This window comes from Balaenoptera borealis, assembly GCF_965194805.1.
Source record: "Balaenoptera borealis genome assembly, chromosome: 5".
Classification (NCBI taxonomy): Eukaryota; Metazoa; Chordata; class Mammalia; order Artiodactyla; family Balaenopteridae; genus Balaenoptera; species Balaenoptera borealis.
This window is the reverse complement of record NC_138862.1, coordinates 65,538,828-65,555,454: the sequence shown is the minus strand read 5'-3', so window position 1 is coordinate 65,555,454 and position 16,627 is coordinate 65,538,828. Positions and strand designations below refer to the sequence as shown.

General features: G+C 46.0%; 1 protein-coding gene across 2 annotated transcripts in view; it reads right to left on the bottom strand.

Annotated features, from left to right (window-relative positions):
* Nucleotides 1-16,627, bottom strand: part of ARHGAP31 (Rho GTPase activating protein 31) — a 115,084-nt gene that overhangs the window by 95,963 nt on the left and 2,494 nt on the right. The window contains exon 1 of one of the 2 annotated variants that reach the window (XM_082394614.1): nt 15,673-16,387. The exons of the other annotated variant lie outside the window; for it this stretch is intronic. Within the exon in view, the coding sequence (XP_082250740.1) occupies nt 15,673-15,772 (100 nt within the window). The 5' untranslated portion in view covers nt 15,773-16,387. Of the gene's footprint in view, nt 1-15,672; nt 16,388-16,627 lie in introns of those variants that run through there. 2 annotated transcript variants of the gene reach the window in all.

The window sequence follows — 16,627 nt, the reverse complement described above, 5'->3', positions numbered from 1 at the left end:
CCATTTCACCTGCTTTTGCTGCTCTTCCTGGGTCTCTGTGGTCTGGGCCAGGTTGGCTCAGATGACCAGAGCACTGTGATCAAGATGCCATGGATATGCCAGCAAATAGCTTCTTACTGTTCCCTGCTCCCAGCCTCAGCCTTAACCTGGGGCCCGGACTCCACGCTGACAGAATATGGGCTGACCAACCAACATCCCTCAGGAAGACTGGAAAACAAGTTTAAAGTATAATAAGAAGTAAGTGAGCTAGGAAATTCTACCCTCATCATAAGCAAAGGGAAGCAGTATTACTATTCAATAAGTTACAGATAATAGAAATTGTCAACGAAAATGATGCATGGCCCATACAACACAGTCAATAAATGCTAAATCAATTGAACAGTATTTAGACAATAAGAGAAGCTTTATAGGGACTTGTAAAAAAGAGGAAGATTTCTATATAAAGAAATGGTTAAATAAACTATGGTATTTTAATGATATCACATATATGTGTAATCCAAAATATGACACAAATGAACCTATCTATGAAACAGAAACAGACTCACAGACACAGAGAACAGACTGGCGGTTGCCAACGGGAAGGGGACTGGGGGAGGGATGGAGTGGGAGGTTGGGGTGAGCAGATGTAACCTTTTATATACAGAATGGATAAGCAACAAGGTCCTATTGTATAGCACAGAGAACTATATTCAATATCCTATGATAAACCGTAATGGAAAAGAATATTAAAAAAAGAATGTATAGGGACTTCCCTGGTGGTGCAGTGGTTAAGAATCCACCTGCCAATGCAGGGGACATGAGTTCGAGCCCTGGTCCGGGAAGATCCCACATGCCGTGGAGCAACAAAGCCCATGCACCACAACTACTGAGCCTGCGCTCTAGAGCCCGCGAGCTACAACTGCTGAGCCTGCACACCTAAAGCCCATGCTCTGCAACAAGAGAAGCCACTGCAATGAGAAGCCTGCGCACCATAATGAGGAGTAGCCCTCGCTTGCCACAACTAGAGAAAGCCTGCATGCAGCAATGAAGACCCAACGCAGCCATAAATAAATAAATAAATAAATAAATTTATTAAAAAAAAGAATATATATACACACACACATACACATAAAAAAAGAATGTATATATATATATGTATAACTGAATCACTTTGCTGTACAGCAGTAATCAACACAATACTGTAAATCAACTATAATAAAAAATAAATTAAAAAAATAAATTATGGTATTTTATAAAAAGTATATATATATTTGCTTGTACATGCACAGAATATCTATGAAAGATTTCCAAGAAAATTAACACTAGTTTCTTCCCAGGTGAGGAACAGGTAGGATGAGGACAGGAATAGAAGGGAGATTTTTTGCTATAGCTTTTAAATTCTTTTACAATTTGAACCACAGGAATGTAATACCTGATTTTTTTTTAAAAATTAACTTTAAAAACCATCCATTCAGCAGAATCTCAGGCAGTAATTAAAGAGAGTGAGATCGAACTATACTTACAAAAATGGATCATTCTCCAAGATCTATTGTTATTTAAAACAGCATATTTTAGAACATATGTATGTTGTAACTTTAACTTTGTGGGGAAAAAAAACAAAGAGAATCATTCAATAAGTGTATTTTTTAGTACATACACAGAGAAGGGTCTCTGTGTTGTTTGATGCAGTAGTCATGAGCCACATGTGGCTACATAAATTTAAATTAATTAAAAGTTGGAGGATTACTGGACTGAATGTCAATATTATGACATAGTATGAGTGTGTTTCATGTTTGGTAATTGCAATCATTGTTGCTTTTGTTGTGGTCATCCATGTACAATGCTTGGTGTCAGTCTATTTATCTCTTGTAAAAATAAAATACAGTGTGTGTGTGTGAAAAAAAAAAAATCAATTAAGTTCAAGAGCTCACATGCAAGTCCATTTTCTTAAGTATTTTGTTGCTTCTCTGAGGGGGTCAATAAATAGTTACTGAATAAAAAAAAAAAAAGTTAAAGTTCAGTTCCTCGGTAGCACTAGCCACATTCAAGCCCTAACAGCCAGATGCGGCAGTGGCTGCCATATTGGATAGTGTAGATAGAGCCTATTTCCCTCAGTGGGAAAGTTCTCCTGACAGAACTGGTCTCAATGAATCCAGCCCAGACCGTGACCTGTCAAATGGGACTGCAAGGATGTGAGAAGGGACTTTGTACTTTATAAATCTCTGCATCGTTTGGATTTCTTTTTAACAATTACTTTTATAATTTTACAAGAGTAGAGGATGGCTCACACCTGTAGCAGGTATTTACTGCTCATTAAAATCGCATCCTGCATTTTTTCATGACCCCTGCCATTCCTACTCAGGAGCCAAGGGATGGCAGAGCACTGCTAGAGGAGTTACCCCAGTGAAGGGGGGAGAGAGATGCCCGTTGTCCGCAGTGAACACAAGCCCCTGTTGCCCCCTCAGGCAGCGGCTGACCATGCTGCCAGCCTCACTCTCTTCTGGGCCTCTGCGATTCAGTCACAAGGGACAAAATCAGTTTGAGTGCCTGCCAGCAGGAGAAGCAAAAACTGAAGTATTTTTAGTTCTTGGAGTTCTGGAATTTGGCAAGGGCAAGGCGGGCACAAGACAGGGAGGCCCACCTCCAAGGGACCCTGAGGTCTCCTCTGAGATGGGACCTAGGCGGGTGGGGTGGCGGGGAGAGCACTCTGAGGTGGGGACAGCCAGCCCAGAGTGGAACGGGAGCACACGGGGCCAAGCTCAAGAGGGCACCCGGGAGCAGAACCGGCAAGAACAATAGGTCTGATATCTGCTCTGTGGTTTCTTAAATTGGGGGATGACAGAATGAAGAGGAAGCTGGAGGGAAAAAGAGATGGGACGGAGTAGAAATGTGAGCGGGAGGCAGGTGGGAACGACTGTCACAAAAATGTTCATCTCAAATAAAACGCGGATTTGAAACGTTAAACATCACTCTGGTTACCATCCATAAGACAGAGAGAAATGAAATTTCCTAAGATGGAAAATAAATAGATGAAATAAACTCTGAAAGCCTGAGTTACAGCTGCGTGGGGCACCTCACTTTTCCTCCACCTGAAGGAAGTTTATTCCTAGACTGGGGTCCAAGTTTTTCTCAACAGCAACAATAGAAACAGCAAAAAGGACACACACTTTAAATGTGGCTCGAGATTCTTCTTCCTTTCTCAATCTGGGACTTACTATAAACCTCATCCAGGCAGGTAGGTGGCTCAGGCTTCAACCTTGTTCCCTTTGTTCTTCTTTCCAGAATGTTGATCCTGCCATACTGTTTTACACCTCGACACCTTTACTTATATTGTTCCCTCTGTCTGGAATATCGCCCCTTCAGGCAGAGACTACTTAGATTCCACTCATCGTAGAAGATCTAGCTCCTCTGAGTCAGAACTGATGATATCCACTTCCTCCTGTGGTTTGTGTGAGACTCAGCAGAGGATGTGTCCATCCCCTGCATGGGATTGTGAGCCCCTACAGGGACAGACAATGCCTGTCTATCCCTGTGTCCCAGCTGACCCCGTGCCTGGTGCATGGAAACTGCTTAGTAAATGCTGATGTCCATCTATTCCTCCACTCTCACAGTCACCACCCTATTCCCTTCATTCACATTATTAATATCTATAGAGCCAACCATGTGCTGTGGGGGAAACAGACTGTGGTAGGTTGAGTAATGGTGCCTCAAAAATGTCCAGGTCCTTATTCCTGGCATCTGTAAATGTTGCCTCATATAGCTAAAGGGGATTTTGCAGATGTGATCAAACTAAGGATCTTGAGATGAGGAGATTATTTTGGATTATCCCATGTAGTCACAAGGTCTTTATAAGAGAGAGGCAGGAGATCAGACAGAAGGCCATGTGAGGACGGACCAGAGGGAGCAAAGATTCTTCCTGAGAGCCTCCAGAAGGGAACCAGCCCCGTAGACACCTAACACACAGGTGAACAGAGAAAGGTCAGTCTTCAAGGAGTTTATTTTCTTTCTACTCAAGGAAGGAGACAATTTAGGAAACCATGACAGTCGTTGGAGATGAGACGTAATAAAGGTCTAAACTTCACCACCCTGATCACCTTCTCAATATACTCCCGTGTATAAGCTTCCAGCTTCAAATGGAGCACTGAGAAATGAACACAGACTCCCTATCTGATTCAACCTGTGAAGAGTGCAGTGTGGATCCCTTGATCCACACCCTCTACAGCCTAAGATGCTGTTCATACAGCCTAAAATTGAGTCAGATACACCTCATTCAGTCAACTGTCAAAATGCAATTGTGGAGCAAAGAAATAGGCACATGTGAAACGTCATACAGGCCAGCTAAAACCCCGGCTTTACACTGTTCCATCAACGACAGAAACAGACTCATTTTCCAGATTTATAACTCTCCTGAAATACAGATGGAAAGTAGAAGGTTGGATGGCGGTCACCATGATTATAGCCTTTCGCCAGAACCCATAACCCTCATTTTATTTCTTTCCAGTTTTGTTTTTAAATTGTTTTCTTTTTCTGATTACTAAAGAAATGTAAAATTTAGAATGTTTACCACATTCCCACCCCAGAAATATTTATCAACAGATATGAATCTTAAAACCAGCATTTTTATGCATTCAACCAAAGAAAATAAATAATTATGTGTATATGAGAGAATTAAAGAAAAAAAAAAAAAGAAAGAAAGAAACCCCTAGGGATATATGGGAGACTTGGAATATTTGTTCTCATCTCCTTCTCAACTTCCTTGTCTGTAGCATTACTCAGGAACCACATTCTGAGTAATGAGGCTGAAACAGGATAAGATTTCTAATCACCAAGGAAATAAGAACCACAGTTAACACTTATGGAAGGTTAACTAAATTCCAGGCAGTGCACTAGTTTATTTAGTCCTCATAATGACCCTGTGTGATAGGCACTATTATTCTCACAATCCTCACTTTATAGGTGAGGAAACTGAGGCACAGACAGGTTTGGTAGCTTGTCCATGGTCACACAGCTAGCATGGGGTAGAGCTGAGACTTGAACCAAGGCAGACTATCAGCATAAAAGCCACATACTAGCCTCTTTGCCACAGGCACTGCTTCTCAGAGAGGTTAATTGATTTCACTAAACTGCATCTATTAAGGCAGGATACCAAACTAACAGGCTTTATGAAGATTATGTTTTTAAATAAGGAGTGGAACAAAAGGGCTTTATGAAAAATTCAATGAATCAAGATACCACGATCCCATAATAATTTTAAAAGATTTTTTCCCCTCAATTTAAGTAGTAAAAATCCATGTTCACTGTTGAAATTTTGGGCAATATAAAAAGTATAACGAAAAAAAAATCATGTGGTTTCACTTAGCTGCTTCTTTTTACAAGCTAGTCAAAGTGAGATCAGTAGGCCAAAGATATCACAATCGCCTGGAGCTCATCTTCAAAATGTAGATTCCTAGGCCCCATCTCAGAGCAGAATCTCTGAGGGACTGACCTCAGAATACTGACCTGCAATGGCACTTTACAGCTTTCAGCCTTATAAACTGTAGAACTCATTCCGTGGGATCGTGTGTTCTCCACAGACCCAGATACTACTGGACCTATGCAAATGCCCATTTGAAACTTTTATTAGATGTCCATTTTGTTTCAAGGAGTCCAAAAGGGAATTTAAGGAGTATTTCTAATACTCCTTAGAGTGTACTAAAATTTAACCAATATTTCTCCAATTCTGAAATTAAATTTTAAATGAAATTAAATTTTAAAAGTAAACACTCCAGTTTTAGTCATCCTGATGCCCAGTAAAGTTTGAGTATCATTGCTAGAGCCTTAAAAAGAGAGGTCCAGAACTCTTGGACCCATAAGTCAGAACTCATACTCTCCCCTCCCACCTGCCCCCAGAACAGCCTCCCTCCTTTCCTTTCTGAAACCAAGTTGACTTTAGGAGCAGTAAAAAAAAGGGGAACTGAGGAAACCAAGTCTCATTTGAGAGTCAGGCTTGGGTGAGGGAAAACAGGTTACTGGATGGATATATTTTCCTGACCTTCAGCTGCAGGCTCTGTGTCCAGGGTCCAACAGCTATAATGCAGCCCCTGAGAGCCCTCGAGTGGGGTTTGTGCCCTCAGCTCTGAGCCGGATTCAGAGCCCTGCATCCAGCTTTGCTTTTCCAGAAAGCAAAATGGCTTCTCTCCACTAACACCAGGCCCATACTCTAGCTATTAGCCAAACAAAGGATTTTCCAAATATGGACCCAAGAAGCATGTGCACTTTGAAGGCCACAATGAAGCTGAAATAGCTAAAACATATTAAAAAGAAAGCCAACAATTGACGCCAAAAAGCGTGAGTCCTTAAAGAACAGAACAGCAAGACAAAAGCCAGAAAGAAGAACAAAAATATGCATTGTAGGGGAGGGGCAATAGGGAGGTGTAGATTTATATGGAAGAGCTGACATCATTGTTTCCCAATAATACTCAGCATGCAGGAAACAGATGGGGAAGCAGTGGTGGAAGGGGCTACTTATGGTAACAGGGCATGCTCTCTGTTTAGAATCCTGCCATTTGGAACCTAAATGTTTGACTTTGAAAAACTGGGGATGGGAACTCCATTGCCAGCAGTTTTGTTAAAGTTGAACTAAATCCTGCTGAACTTATCACCTTGGCAATGCATGGTTAAATGGAGCTCTGCGTATCAGACCCTGATTTACTGCCAGCATAGCTGCAGCTGTTTGGGTCCAGAGGAGACACAGCTATGAAAGCGGAATTTAATGTCGGACAGACATGGTTTGACTTCTGGTTCTCCCAGTTCCTAGCTGGGTGATGTTAGGCAAGTTGCTTAATCTCTCTGAGTTGGTTTGCATATATAAAATGGGGGAGGGGGAGGATCCCTGGTGGCCTAGTGGTTAGGATTCCGAGCTTTCACTGCCATGGCCCAGGTTCAATCCCTGGTTGGGGAACTGAGATCCCGCTAGCTGTGTGGTGCAGCCAAAAGTAAATAAAATTAAAAATAACAATAAAATAAAATAAAATAAAATGGGGGGCAAAAGAGAACTTTCCACACGCAGTGGGGAGAGATCGAGGCTGCACATTTATGCACATTTAGATTTAATCAAGAAACATACTTAGGGTGGTCAGTTGACATCATTTTAAAAGTTTTACCTTCTAACAGAATGTCCCATTTTCCTGCTCTTGGGCCGGGCACAGACACAGCCAGACCAACTGCCACACTTGTGATCAGCTACAGTGCCTTCTCCCGACAGTAGGATCACTCCCCTGCCACTGAAGACAGCTTCTGTCACCCCAGCCAGGGTCCCCCCTCCAAGCCTGGCCATTCCAAGTCACTCTCAACTACCTTTCCCACAGTTTAAGCATCTTCTCCCCCAGGGCTCAGGAGGGTGTGACCAATTACAAGCATCAGGCAAAACCATGTGGTTTCCTGTCTGTAGAAACCAGCCACGCTATCTCCCCATATCTCCATCATTCCTCACGGGTCAGATGATGTTTATTGTTTTATTGATTTATTCCCCCCTTACAAACAACCCACTCATAGTTCTCTTTCACTCGGTTGCCTTGAATGTTAACATCTCCCGCTTGCACTTTCTCTAGAGCCCTCATTTCATTCTTGGTACTCTTTTGGTTATTTTCCTGTCTTACACAACCCACTAGGCTGAGAGCAACTTGAGAGCATCTTGTAAACCCCAGAGTGTCCGGCATATTAGAGTCCCACTAAATATTTGTTGCACTGAATTGAAAGCCCCATACAAGACGGTTTCTGAATAAAAACATGAAAAGAGCCAGGGAAAGAAATATGCATAATTACACAAATTAGCTCAATTCACGAAGGCTATAGATTTATTTAGTTTACCAGACTCCTACTTTTTATGTCAGGCTGTTTTCTGCTGTCTGTAACAGCAAGAGCTGGTATAAGTTCCTTTTGGGGAGGGTGACATTCACCCCTCTCCCTCTGGGGGTGGTGGCGAGGGGGCCCCCAGAGGCATACTGGGCCAGCATCAGGCCATGGGCATGGCACCAGGGCATGGTATGCATCAGCCAAGCTTGAACTAGAACAAAGAGTGCCTGAGACTCGATCCCAGAAACTCAGTTGGTTCTGGGGCCCCGCCAAGAATGTGGTTCATACCAAGGAGTGACTGGTGAGGCACTAGGGAAAGGCAGTGTTTCTGGGGCACCCTGTGCAAAGCCTGAGTCCATTTCTAACTGGGAGTAGCTATGTGCCCTTGTGGGGAACCTTGAACAATCTTGGATTCCTGCTGTTCCAGCACATCAGCAATGTCCCAGGTCCTGAGCTTCCTAGAAGGGCTCTAACTCTGGCTTCCTGAGGAGGAAACAGGGTCGATCAATCATCTGCTGTGTGTTAGCCTCAGGGAGGCCAGCGAGCTACCCAATCTGCATGAGCTGCCCAAGGCCACCCGCCTTTAGCCGAGCTCAGCGTCCACTTGCAAACACAAAGCCAGGGAGAAAACAGAGTATCAGGTACAATGAGGATCAAATTGGGTGCCCCTGACTCTAAGGCAAGGGCTGTTCCAGGAGGGAAGGAGGATTGTGGCTGCAGTAGGCAGGGAGGGGCCTGGGACGAAAAGGTAGGGGACTTGAAAGTTAGTAGGTGGGGTTAGAGTAGGTGTGTGTGAAAAGCTCCTGGCAGAGGGTGAAGCGCTATGCAAACGTTAGCTGTTATTATTACTATTCTCCATCTAGGCTGGGGGAAGAACAACGCAAGGCTACAAGAAAAGGCTACTTTTTGCAGGTTAGTTCTTTTTTTCTTTTGACAAAACTGTAACATCAATGTCAAATTATGAAATGTGCTATTTTGGGAGATTGTGTTTGTGCCTAAGACAGGCATGGCTTTGGGAGTCACACTGGACTGGATTTAAATCTTGCCTCTCTTATCTCTACAATCTTGGCAAGTGATTTAACCTCTTGGATCTCAGTTTCCTCCTCTGTAAAAAGGGTAAAAATGCCCAATTCTTACAGATTTCGAAAATATTACTTTGTATGTATAAAGTGACCGGCACCTAGTAAGCAACGAATGCAGACTGTAACTCTACAAATAAAAATAACAAGCAGGTGTGGTTTGGGGCTCAGCTTTCATTTCTGGGTCCCTTCTCTCCTTCCAAGACACCCCCCCCTCCTCCCCCTTCCTTTAGCAGCCTAATGTTCTCAGCTTTCTCTATCAAAAGCTGCTCTTAAAAAAATCTAGCACCAGTATCTGTCTCTTCGGAGTTGAAGTCAGCATGCTTTCTCAGGGGTTCCTTATTTTAAGGCTTACCTAAAATTGCATACTGGGGGGAAGATTAGCGGGACGGTGGGGGGCTGCTATCTAGACGCCTAAAGTTCCATCAGGCTGTGGCTCCACCTCAATCAGGACTCGAGGACAGTCCTTTGAGGGAGGAACATCAAAACCTATGAAACTGAAGGGTGACATTTGTGTTGGGGCATAGAGAGAAACAGAAAATCAGGTGGGAATGCACCTGTAAGCAAAAAGAAAATTAATCTGAAGTGTGACAAGTGGGAAAATGCCACCTTGGCTTCAATACAGGGCAAGCAATGAGTGAAAAAGAAAACAAAATAGAAAGCCAAAAGAGCTAGTAGCGCCATGTTCCTGGGCCTCAAGACTGGGGTGAAGGAACCAGACCGAGGAAAGTGGAGTCCTGAGACCCAGAAAGTGTGGGTTGTGGGGGGGGGGGAGGGGGGAGGGGGGAAGGTGCCCGACAGCTCACACTGACTAGCCTGTTCTGGAGGAAATAAGCACTGGATAGTCCCAACCAGAGGGTCTATCACTACTTTGGTCCAGAAAATTTTAGCTACAATATCTAATGGAAGAGGAGTTGGGGGGCACTTCTTATCCCCAGACTGAGTCCTGGACCTCTCAGCCCTGTCCTCCTCTTCTACCCTCAGCCACAAAATCCCAGGAAACTTTCTGCAGGCAGGTGAGTCCCAGGAGCAATCGGTCCCTAGCAGGTGCTTCAGAACTGCCTTGGTCAGTCAGCTTCTGGAATTTAGAATGTGTTCTCCCCTCATCCCCACTCCCACAGGAAAAGGTTTCCAGGCTAGCCCACAGATGCCTAATGGATTAAGGGGGGAAATAAAAAGAATGTATCCAAAACTACAGCTCTAAAGGCATTGGGGAGCTTATCCACCACTTACAGCATCATCTACGGGAAAATGTGCTCCCAGTTCCAACTTGTTTCTCTCTGCCCCAGCAGATGGTCCACTGGGCTCTAGGGCAGGTCTAGGGCAAGAGGGCCGAGGGCTACCTTAGCAGTCCCAAGGCCTGGGCCTCCAGCGGCTGGAAGGCATCTGGGCAGCTGCCAGTGGGGGTGGTAGGGGTGGAAGAAGGGCGAGGCTATGCCTGTGGTCAAGGGGCTCTTGGCAGAGGTCTGGAGACTGGGCAGGAGGGAGGGATGTGGGTAGGTGGAATGGCCGTTTCCATCCTCTGGGTGGGTTGCTTGCCATATCCAGACCATAGAGAGTCAGTTACAGTTTGGCTTCATGCTATCAGTCAGTTTGCTCCAGGTTTAAAAGCCTTAATTCTCCTCTTTTAGTTCTTCCTGTTTCACTGTGGGAGCCCAGATTCGGGGATGCCCCTCTGAACTCAAGCCCATGAGGTGGCCGCTCTGTCTGCACAAACTCCACCTCCAGGACCTGACTTCTCTTTCAGTTCCCTGCAGGTCCGGGAGTGGCTGGGTACCTTTCTCAGACCTTTCTGAGGGCCCTTTAGTTTCAGGTTGACATTTTGCTCTCCCACCTCTGTATACTGATGGTCCACTCCCCAGCGGCTCTGGGAAATCCCTCCGTGAACTCTCCATTCAATGGGACAACTAATCTGCTTCCTGTCTCTCTTGGTGCTTAATTAACCCATCTGACCATATCATTTACTCGCTTCATCGGAGCCCTCGTGCATTCAGTCATGGATAGTATGTGGTTATGCTAGGGCAAGTCCAGGGTGTTATGATGATAACAGCTACATTTAGAGCTTACATTACACATGCCCTCTGCTAAGTGCTTTGCCCATAGTAACTCATTTCTCTTCACACCAGTCCTCTTATCCTCAATTCACAAATGAGGAAAGTGAGACCCAGAGGGGGTAAGTAACTTGCTCCAGGGTCACTCAGCTGGGAACAGGCAAAGTTAGGATTCCACCCCAGGCTGTAGGCTTCCAGAACTTCTAATGGGAGCCCCCAGCAGGGGGCACCTGACTTGGGAGGATTCAGGGAAGGTTTCCAGAAGCAGCTGAGACCCAAAGGATGAAGAATTAGCTAGGAAAGGTGTGATAACGATGTGCCAGGCAAGACGCTGGGAAGGAGACCACTAACCCAAAGAGAATACCCCTGCCCTGGGTCTCCATTCAATGTTAAATCTTCTCTTGAACAGAAAAATATTCACCTTCCTTGCTAACACTTTGCTTCTGTTTATGTTTGGATTTTTTGTCTATTTAATTGAAGATAAAAGCTTTTGCATTTTCTCCTTCAGTCATGACAGCTAACTTCAAAGCTTAATTGAGCCATTGGTTTCTGAAAGTTTGTTCACATCCCTTAGACTGTAAATTTCTTGAGTCTGGAGTGCCTGTTTCTTTCTCTCCCACCGTACCTCCACAGCGCCTTATACCGGTTCGTTAAATAAGTGAATAAACAAAGTGAGAGAATGACTTAGCTTCAGAAATGTAGAATAGCTACGCCTCAAAGTTCCCATTGCCTTATCCTTGCTCTTTGAAATGCTGGGGCCATCTTACTCTCATCAAGCTTAAAATTATATTTTGTAATGGGTGTTTATTCGTTATGAACCTTTTGTAATCCCTCAATTCAAATACATATATATTTTTTCTTTTCAACCTGATGAGAACTAGAAAAAAACCTTCAGGAATAAGGTTCTTATCAAACGTTCAGAGGGTACATTCTGAATAGTCAAGGCTGCTTATCCAGGGAGAAAATGATCTGTAAGCCCCTATGCTATAAGCAGTGGTTCTCAACTCTTCTTGCATACCAGAATCATCTAGGAAGCTTTTAAAACATACCCATGCCTGGGCACCAAGAGATTCTGATTTAATTGTTCTGAGAGTGGGCCTGGACATCAACATTTTTTCATGCTCCCCAAGTGATTCTATTGCGCTACCATCATGGCAAACCACTGCATCGACAATTATCCCTTTTTACCAGGGAGTGAGTCAAATGGCAGAGATTGTTGGGAAGGGTGAGGAAGTCCTCAGCCCTTAGAGTGGGACCAGCACGGAGGCAGAAGATAGCTTTCCTGTAATGTCCTCTTACTGGTCCCTTGAGTCCTGGCCCCAGCATTTCCAAGCACTGTGGGAAGACCCAGAGCACTTGATTCAGAGGGGAGAGGTAGGAAATGCTCATGGATGCACTCTGGCCTCACAGGGCTTCATCCACAGCCTCCCAACTGCAGGTGACACAATGAGGTGGTTTTCATCACATAGCTGCAAGCAGGGGTCTTCGTATTCAGTGGTCAAAAGGAAGAAAAAGAAAGCTATACTATTTTCAGCATCAGGAGTGAGGAAGGGATGATCTTCTCCCTCTATTCCAGACAGGAAGAGAAAGTTCTCCGGTTCCCAGGGGAGAGCTAGGGGTTGGGGCAGAAGCCACCGTGCTGGAGGGGAAGGGAAAGAAACGCTGGCCAAGTTGGCCAGGAGCAACTTCATGCCATTCTTGGGTGATCTCACCAGCCTGGAGAAAAGTGGCCAAAGAAGAAAAAGGGGGAAATTGGCCATTCGTATCAACCCTATGTGCAGCTTGGGATGACCAACAGCAGGGCCTGAACATGGCATCTGTGTGGATGCCTGAAGAAACTGTATACACGATTTGTGTGTGTGTGTGTGTGTGTGTGTGTGTGTTTCTAAGGAAAGGTTTCTGTTTTTCATCAGCTTCCTAAAGATTAAGGACAACACTGGCCCCGAGCAACGTCTGCTCTAAGCTAAACACCTATTTGTCACCCTGCCTCATTAGATTTGTCCAGTTGAAGGTAGCAGGACTGGGTTACAGCAGTTGGCAGCAGTGGATGACATTTTTCCTCTGTGCTCAATCCAGGGGTATAAATTCCTCATGTTCAGGTGGTCTGAGCACAGCTAATTGTCACCAGCTTTGCCTTGCACCCCAGCTCAGGGATTTCCCTCCCTCCCCAAACACATGGGTTCTCTTGGATTCCCCACATCTCTGTTCTTTCCTTCTGCCCTTGGGTTCCCAGACCTGAATCCATTTTTCTGTCTCATTCTATCCTTGACCTCCAAAGTTGAGTAACTGTGATGTCAGTCTTGTGAGGCCCTCCCCAGCCTTCTAGATCCTAGCTACCATGCTGACTTGTCACCCTTAGGATTCTGGGCTGAACTTCCAAGGTGGTGGGCAAAGGGGCACTGCCCAGGTCAGCTTTTCCTCCCTGGGGGCAGAGTCCAGGCCTTGTCTATTAACCAATATGTGTTTCAGAAAGTCCATGAGGAGGACACATTGTTTTAGAGAAAACATTAGCACTGACTCTATTTATTGATGCTACACTAAAAGAAAAATAAGAGACAGCTGCTTAACTAGTTTTAGATGTGGGAAAAAAGAAATCCTAATTATTCTCATTTATATAAGCTGCTTATTATGCCTGCCTAATTCCTATGTGGCACAATAATGGTGTATGGATCATTAAGTGGGTCAATTTCCTCCTGTTTCAAAGGAACTTTATTCAGGTATGTCAGTCTTGAAAGTTTGCTGATCCTGGGGCAGGGCTGTCTGCTTTCAATTAACAGGAAAAAAAATCATTAGAGGAGAATGTTGGCCTAGATAAAGGATGCCAGGGAGGGGAGGGGAGAGGAGCCTAGTGGGCCAGAGCCCTCTGCGTCCTTCATGATTGACTGTATGACCTTAGGCCGGTCACTTTACCTCTCCGGGCTTCCCTCCCTTCTCCCCAGGGCAGGAAGCACGGGGTACTGGTTTCCATTTTTTTTTCTTTAAGAGTAGCCCCTTTTCTTTTTTTTTTTCCTGAACGAAACATATATAAAAACCCAAAATATAAATCAGGTGAAAGAGGAACTGTTTAAAGCTGCCTTTGAGGAGTCTTCACAGAACCCTGGGATTCCTTGCTCATCCTAGGATCTGTGACATTGTAAGAATGAGTCAGGACTGATGAGCACCTCCATGCAACCCTCAGCTTTGGAGCGAAGGCCCAGAAGAGCACCCACTTGGTGGGAGGTGGTATCCACAAGCATTCGTAAGTGAACATAGACATGAACCTGAAGGCCCCCTGCAAAAACAGGTGGAGGAAAACATTTCACTCTGAACTTCTGAGGGTAGTGATTAAGATGCATAGTTGGAGTTCTCTCACACTCAAAAAAACTCAACCCAAGGATGTTATTTCAAATCTACCTCTCCGGATTGTTGGAGAGGATTACATGAATTGACTCCGTTGTGTCCCAGTTTCAAAAGAGGCAGTTTTGAAACCTGTGGTCCCCCAAGCTGTAAAATACTAAGCCATCTGTCCTAATGACATGGCAGCCCCTGAACCCAAGGACACCACAGGAATAGCACACCACTGCAAATTACTAGGTGGTGCTAAGTCCTTAAAAAAATGAAATAGAAACAAAGGCACTGCTCTGTTTTTGAGATGCACATTTGATATGACCTAATCAAATAGTTTTTGAGATTATTTTCCTGGAGGCAGAGTTATTCTGCAGTTAGCCCTTCAGTTTCCCCCCTTTGTTGTATCTATCTATGTATAAACACAAGGCCCATATAGTGGACTTCTTTCTCCCTCACTGAAATTTCTGAAGACAAGGCCTTTTTGTCACGGGTAAGTGCAGGGCCAGTCAACCTTAACAAAAGCCGTCATTTAACGCTCAATTTCCTCAACTTTCCTTTGATTAAAAACTTCTCACTTCAAATGCTGTTACTGTATTCTAGATTGTTTTCTTTCGCCCTTCCCCCCCAACAAATGTTTAATAAGTTGTCTCTACGCTGGAGGATTCCCCTTTTTTTTCCAATCCGACCTTGAAAACAGAGTCTCTCCTTTTCATGTACATACCCTAAACTATTTTAAAATCAAGGCCCTCTGACCTTTTTACAACACTCTTCTTGTCAGACACACCAAACGCTAATCTGAAAACCAAGAGGAGGTAGAGGGTCTGAGGGGTTGGGAAGGGGAGGGAGGGAGCTACTATATATTTGGCATCAGTTCAGAAATTCAGAAAATGTTTGTGCAACCACTCCCCCGGCCAGGATCCACCGCACCCCCGCCTTCCAGCACATTAATAAAAAAAGATGTGAGCGGATGAAATCGGAGAGCCCGGGAGGGACACCTAAGGCAGTCATAATTACGTACCCAGAGAATCCCACTGAACACCACACCACAGATCCAGCCCTCCTCCCTCCCCTCCGACATCCAAAGTTTGGGAACAGGACCTCTCAAGCCCCCCACCCCCAAGCCCCAGAGGTGGCCGGCTAAACGTGTAGCAGCACCGCCCATTAATGGCTTGGGTGACACAAACGGAAGGGCTGATACAACCTCTGCACGTCGGGGTGGCAGCGTAACGCACCTTAAGAATCATGTATGTTTAACAAAAAAAAAAAGCACCGTGAGCGCTCAGGCCTGGAATACATTAACTTGGGAATTGAAGGCAACACGCCCTACGAGAGTCCCTCTCTCTCTCTCAAACAAAAAGAAGCGGGGTGGGGCGTGGGGGGGGAGGGGGGCGAAGGCACTTTACCATCCTGTCCTGAGCTTTCCAGATACTCCGTCAGGTCACAGCCAAAGGCGCTGGCGGCTCCCTTTCGTTTCAGCTTCTGCTTGGCACCCTTGTTCTTCATGAGTTAGTCCCAAAGAGGTTGTCCCTCCGTCTCCTCCTCCCCGCTGCTTGGCACCGCGCCTGCGATGGTCTCCGGGGGAGGTTAGATCAGTGGTTGCGGCGCGGCGCTGGGGGGCCGCATGGGCGTGGGGAAGAGCCTGGGCCCGGGGCAGCGCGCATGGAGCCCGCGGGGCGCGGAGCCCGGCGCGGGCGCGGAGCCTGAAATCCACGGCGCTCTCCTCCAGGGCCGCGGTGCCGCAGGCCGTGCGGAGCTGGCAGCGGCGGGCCGGCGCGCTGGGAGTGTCACTTCCTCACTTGGAGTCCCAGGGACTTTCACGGGCTCCCGCGGTGTCTTCGGGTGTTCTCCTCCGCTTCGGAGGGACGGCGAGCTCTCCGGTCCGTCTTCTAGAAGCCCGGGAGTGGCCGAGAGCGCGGGGAAGCCGGCGGCGGCCAGGGGCGCGGAGACAGCCTGGGGGCTGCCGTAGGTCCTCTGCCCGGCGCGCGCTGTCCTGCCTTCAGACGGCTTTGGTAGAACGAAAAACAAGCATCCTGTCTCTCTCGCCCGCCCTCACGCCTTCCTTTTTTTCCTGTCTTACAAATCCTAGGATCATCCAGCTCAGGAAATGCTGGAAGGAAGTTAGCTAGGGAGGGGGGTGGAGGGTGGAAATTTTTGGCAGCTCCGTGCTGGTGTGTGTATGGAGCCGGAGGAAGTAGGTGGGTGGGTTGAGGAGGACGGGGTGGGGGAGAGAACGCGCTCTTCGGAGAGCTGCTCTGCGACTCTGGAGATAACTGGGCAGCTCGGGAGGAAATCGCCGCTCTCCTAGGAGCACCCGCAGCCCTAGCCGCCCGCTTCCTGCCCCACCGACGGCTCTTTGAA